We start from the raw sequence: 770 nt of genomic DNA on the forward strand, positions 1-770 counted from the left end.
TCAATATTATAGCTACTTTTTTTAGGAGAATAATATCTTATCAATCCTTCAAATTGAGGAAATTCCATTTGATTGGGATTTTCTTTAGTTAACAATAATTTAAAAGCATTTTGGCATGCTTGACGTTTATGTAAAAGTAGTTTTCGAAATTTATCTCTTTCAATACTAGTGAATGTTTCATATACAACAGCCAACATCTATAATAAAACAAAATTATTACATTTAAAACTTATATTTATATAAGTATCTATTATAGCATACTAGTTCATATTAAAAAAATACTAACTAAGTTCATAAGAAGATATAATACTATGCATAAATATGATATGAAGAATAGTGAATACCATTTAGATTTAGAATAAGCTGGCATCATTATATCAGGAAAACTAAAAATAATTTTATAATTATAAAACAATTTTTGGTAAAATAAAATTTAAAATTACTTGGCTGTAGTTAGTAAAACAAACATATTAACAAAGCTGTTGAATAATGTGTCAAAATGATTATGTAAATCGGTACAACTTTCAAATAAATAATATCCTAGAACCGAATATACAGTAACGAAAAAAAATATTAGAAGTAACATATCAAATATTGGTGGTAACGATTGTAAAATTTGTCTGATAAATCGTCGAACTCCTCCAAGATAATGGCTATCAACTAAAAATATTGGTCGTAGAGCTCGTGTCACTCGAAAATGAGATGTTTGGCGAATCAGTACAACAAATGCTTCTAAAATCATTATAGCTAATGTAATGCACTGAAATAAA

General features: G+C 25.3%; 1 protein-coding gene across 1 annotated transcript; it reads right to left on the reverse strand.

Annotated features, from left to right (window-relative positions):
* Nucleotides 1–16: 16 nt before the first annotated feature.
* On the reverse strand, nt 17–763 carry LOC126910169 (two pore calcium channel protein 1-like; the record flags this gene model as incomplete). Its single annotated transcript, XM_050692545.1, has 3 exons — nt 444–763; nt 287–386; nt 17–197 (listed from the first exon to the last, which is right to left on the reverse strand). Coding segments are annotated over exons 1-3 (580 nt in total), but the record flags the coding sequence as incomplete, so codon positions are not given.
* Nucleotides 764–770: the final 7 nt, after the last annotated feature.

This window comes from Daktulosphaira vitifoliae, unplaced genomic scaffold (assembly GCF_025091365.1).
Source record: "Daktulosphaira vitifoliae isolate Bord-2020 unplaced genomic scaffold, ASM2509136v1 Scaffold_5695, whole genome shotgun sequence".
Classification (NCBI taxonomy): Eukaryota; Metazoa; Arthropoda; class Insecta; order Hemiptera; family Phylloxeridae; genus Daktulosphaira; species Daktulosphaira vitifoliae.